The sequence below is a fragment of the Merops nubicus genome, unplaced genomic scaffold (assembly GCF_000691845.1).
Source record: "Merops nubicus isolate BGI_N331 unplaced genomic scaffold, ASM69184v1 scaffold37747, whole genome shotgun sequence".
NCBI lineage: Eukaryota > Metazoa > Chordata > Aves > Coraciiformes > Meropidae > Merops > Merops nubicus.
In genome coordinates, this window is record NW_008620274.1 from 1 (window position 1) to 3,875 (window position 3,875).

Below are 3,875 nucleotides of genomic sequence, written 5' to 3' on the forward strand. Positions count from 1 at the left end.
CGCCTCCTCGCTGATGGCCCAGGAGGCGAGAGCCTCGGGGGGAGGCGTGCACTCCGGGGGCCCCACTGCCACGCTCCAGGAACTGGGTAGGACTCGTGTGTGTGTGTGTGTGGTTGTGTGCATAGGGTCAAACAATTTTTTTTCCCTTGAAAAATGAGCTTGCCAAGTAATTTTTTTTTTTTTTTTCTCCTACGTTCCTGCCTTGCACTGCACAAAAATGATTCCTATATTTAACTGCATGTTAGGCTTGGGATGCTGTTACGGGTGTTTTCTGTGTATGTACATGTGCATGAATGTACACATACACGTGTGGTATTCGTGAGATTCAGGACAGTGTTTATTTGCAGCTTGTGCTCTCTCCACTCTGCTAGGAGTCATCAATAATACGGGAAGTTATGGTAGCACTAAGCAACAATACACTTATGCAAGAACATGATCTGTGTTACCTGCATTTCATACAGATGATCAGATTTCCCTTGCTCTTCACTCACACACATCCATACAGGGAGAGCCCATAAAACCTTATGCAAACACTCTAGCAGAGGGGAAAGAGCTACAGCCCAAGAGCTGAATTCACAAAGGGATGGATACACACACACCCCAAACAGCACATACCTAAGTACTAAAACCAGGCATAGCTGGCTTGCAGGGGAACTAGCCCTGCAGGTGCTCGCTCTTCTGCTGCATGCACAGAGCAATCCCTGACCTGATGACTCTAAGCAGCTCGACAGTCGTTTAACCCACGGGATTCGCGCACAAGGGATTTGCCTTGCCAGTCCTCCCTGTGGGACCTAAATCAGCAGGCATCCTCTGAGCAGGCATAACTCCACAGAGGAGAATGCCCCATGTAATCCTGCTTTGCCCAGCAGTACAGTAGTTAGCTGGCAGACCTCAGATGAAGTCTTCAAAAAGCCTTTTTGCCTTAGGGGTCTTGGACCCACGTCTCCCACTTGTCAGGAGTGTGCTAACCAGCAGGCTGGTTATAGGGAGGGGGTCTCTGCCACAGTGGTCAACTGCTGGTCTACTCCTTTTGTAGGGAGCAGCTAGAAGTCTCCTGAAGGATGGAGCTGAACCTGACTCTCATAGCCATAAAATGGGCAGTTTGGGTCCAGATTTGGGGGAAGTTTTAATAACAAAAAATGCTATAAGCTTGATCGAGAGGGAGTAAGTTAATTTTTTAAGATATGATTTATATTGCTGCCAATATTATTCATAGCATGAGGCTCTCTAGTCAGTGAAGGAATAAGTGACACAAGGGTCATTTAGAGAGATACCGCTTGTGATTCCTGTGAGGCATTTTTTTTTTTAATTTTTACTTGGTATTATTTGATCAGTGAGTTTAGGTTACTGAATACAGTATTTGGTGAATATTCAGTAGCAAAGAGCTTAAGGGGTGGTAGCAGCAGAGGGACAGAATATGAGAGAGAGTCGGGAGAAGAGGGGAACCAAGAGAGTGAAGAGTAGGAAGAGCTGATCCTGGGTACCATGCTGCATTGGCAGCAGAAATCCTGGTACACAGGAGGTGCCAGTTACCCCATCTAATCATACAGGAGCATCAAGTTGCAGTTTCTAAACTATAAGACTGAAGACTTGTATTCCTCTATGTGCTGACTGTCTTTAGAGGAGAGAGAAGCAAAGTAAACATTCAGCAACACCTAGTTTTATTCTTGCAGTGTCTGTATCAGCTATGGACTTTTATGAAAACCACTATTTTGGTGAAGAGAAATCTGCACGACTCAAGGAAACCTTAGCCGTGCCTACAGGAGATATTCCAAAAGAGCTTTTATCCATGTGAAAAATGCTAGCTCTGTATCATTGCCAAGACAGGTGTGAGCTTTGGCTCCCTGCAGCAGGAGAGCTTGCCACACATTCTTTGCCTGATTGAGAGCTAAAAGGGCCTGATTTCATTTCCGCAGGTGCTCGCTGAAATCTCTCACTCTTCAAACACATCTTCTTAACCTTTTCATTGCGACTGTAACCCTTCCTCCCCTCAGAGCAAACACGCTCCAAGGAGCGGCTGCTTCTGCAGCAGGGCATGAGAATTGTTCAGCATCACTTTACAGAAGTTGTTATAACAAGCTCATCTCCAAAATATTTGAGCATCCTCCAGGAATGCTTTAAGCATTATCACTCACATTTGCTGTTGCTAATGTTTTACTCTCCTCCCAGGAGAAGAAGAGTTTGCAGTGGAATACTTTGCTTGGGGCTTATTTATACTGAGATAGAGATATACATGTAAATTTGCTACTGGCTACCACAGCTTGCTGTATTTGAATTTTACAAGAGTCTATTATGTACAGATTTATGCTATTATGGAAAGTGAAGTGAAAGGAACATATCTGTCACCTGGAAGAGTAAGTGATGAGGTCTGCAAGAATCCTTAGTTCCTGCAGGAGTTTGTTCCACAGTTCTCAGGCAGCTCCTCAGAAAAACTGTGATTGCAGCAGAAATAAACTGCCCTGAAACTGATTTGGAGTTCCAAATTTGTTAAAAAGAGTCTGTGCAAGAGTTGTAATTTTTCTTTGTGTTCTGGGAACATCCACAAAACACTGCAAATGTCCTTTCCCTAAGATGGCAGCTAAAAAACAGTATACTGATGGAAAAAGTCAAGTAATCAGCAGTCTCCCTGTCTTTTCATACATTTGCTAGCCTTGAATTTTTTAAAAACATGGTAGTTTCTAGTTACCCCATGATGTTCCTTCCAGTCAGTGACATCTCTTTCTGAACTGTTCTAGGTGCCAGAAGCACAACCCATTCAACAGGTTTTACCAGCGGCGGGATCGCCGGTGGATCCCAGGCTGCCCACATGATGTCCCATGAGGCCAGAAGCCACGGAGGTGGAACTCCCAGGGGTGGTACAACTTCCACTGTCCAGTCCATCTGTAAGTGGGAGTCCTCCTGGTAAAGATGAACTAACAGATAACTTCTGGGAAGTCAGCAGCATTTCAGCTCAAGCGTGTATTTTCCAGATGAAGGGATGTAAAGAAGAGAAGCGGCTGCATTCTACTTGAAGCAACAATTCTCCCGTTGCTTTATACCTGGCAGGAAACTGAAGGCAGGGAATTAGTGGAAATAACGATGCCACAAATACACAAAGATATGGGTGACAAGTCAATGCAACCCACACCTTGATAAATCAAACCAAGGTGTGAGGAAGCCTAGTCTGTACCTGAATGCATCTTGTAAGGATGCTAATTATGGTAGTGGGATCCTGTGGGGTTTGGAAGAGAATTTGAGATAGGATTGAAGTTCTTTCTTTCAAAAGTGTCTTTCAAAGTGTAACACAGACCTTTAGTCTCTGACCTGGCAAAGTTTGTAATCAATGCTCAGATATTCTGTACATTTTCCTGTACTGCAACTTCAAGTTGTTCTCACGTGTCTCTTTATATTTGTACTTAGCAATGGGTGGAAAAGGAGGAAGACGCTGAATAGAAGCAAAGCTCTGAAGAAAAGCAGAAGAAAGCTCTGCAAGCAGTTCATCCTTTACCTAGAGAATCATTGCACGACTTCTCCCCTTCTGTGCTCTGTCACTTCCATGAAAGGCAAAGCCTTTTTCAACATGTACAAATAAATCTTCTATTAAAATTACAGATTCTTTCATTAAATTAGTAGGGATAGAGGTAAGGGGCAGTTTTTTCCCTGATTAAACATCCTCTGAATCACAAGCACACACAAACACAAGCTGATAAATGGAAGCTAAGGTACTTTGGACTGCAAGGGTGTCTTACAAAAATCCTAGGTTTAACAGTAGGCTCTCCAATTACAGCTAGCTTGCTTTGTTTATTTTACAAAAAGTTGATCACAGTGCAAAACTCACCCTGTTGTGACAGAGAAGCATAGAAACACTTGGCAAGAAGCATCCAGCTGTTCCCTTT

The 3,875-nt window shown here is 43.8% G+C and overlaps 1 protein-coding gene across 1 annotated transcript; it reads left to right on the forward strand.

Moving 5' to 3' along the window:
- Positions 1-4: 4 nt before the first annotated feature.
- On the forward strand, positions 5-3,428 carry IFI6 (interferon, alpha-inducible protein 6; the record flags this gene model as incomplete). Its single annotated transcript, XM_008944065.1, has 3 exons — positions 5-86; positions 2,736-2,882; positions 3,400-3,428. Coding segments are annotated over 3 exons (258 nt in total), but the record flags the coding sequence as incomplete, so codon positions are not given.
- Between the last annotated feature and the right edge of the window lie 447 nt (positions 3,429-3,875).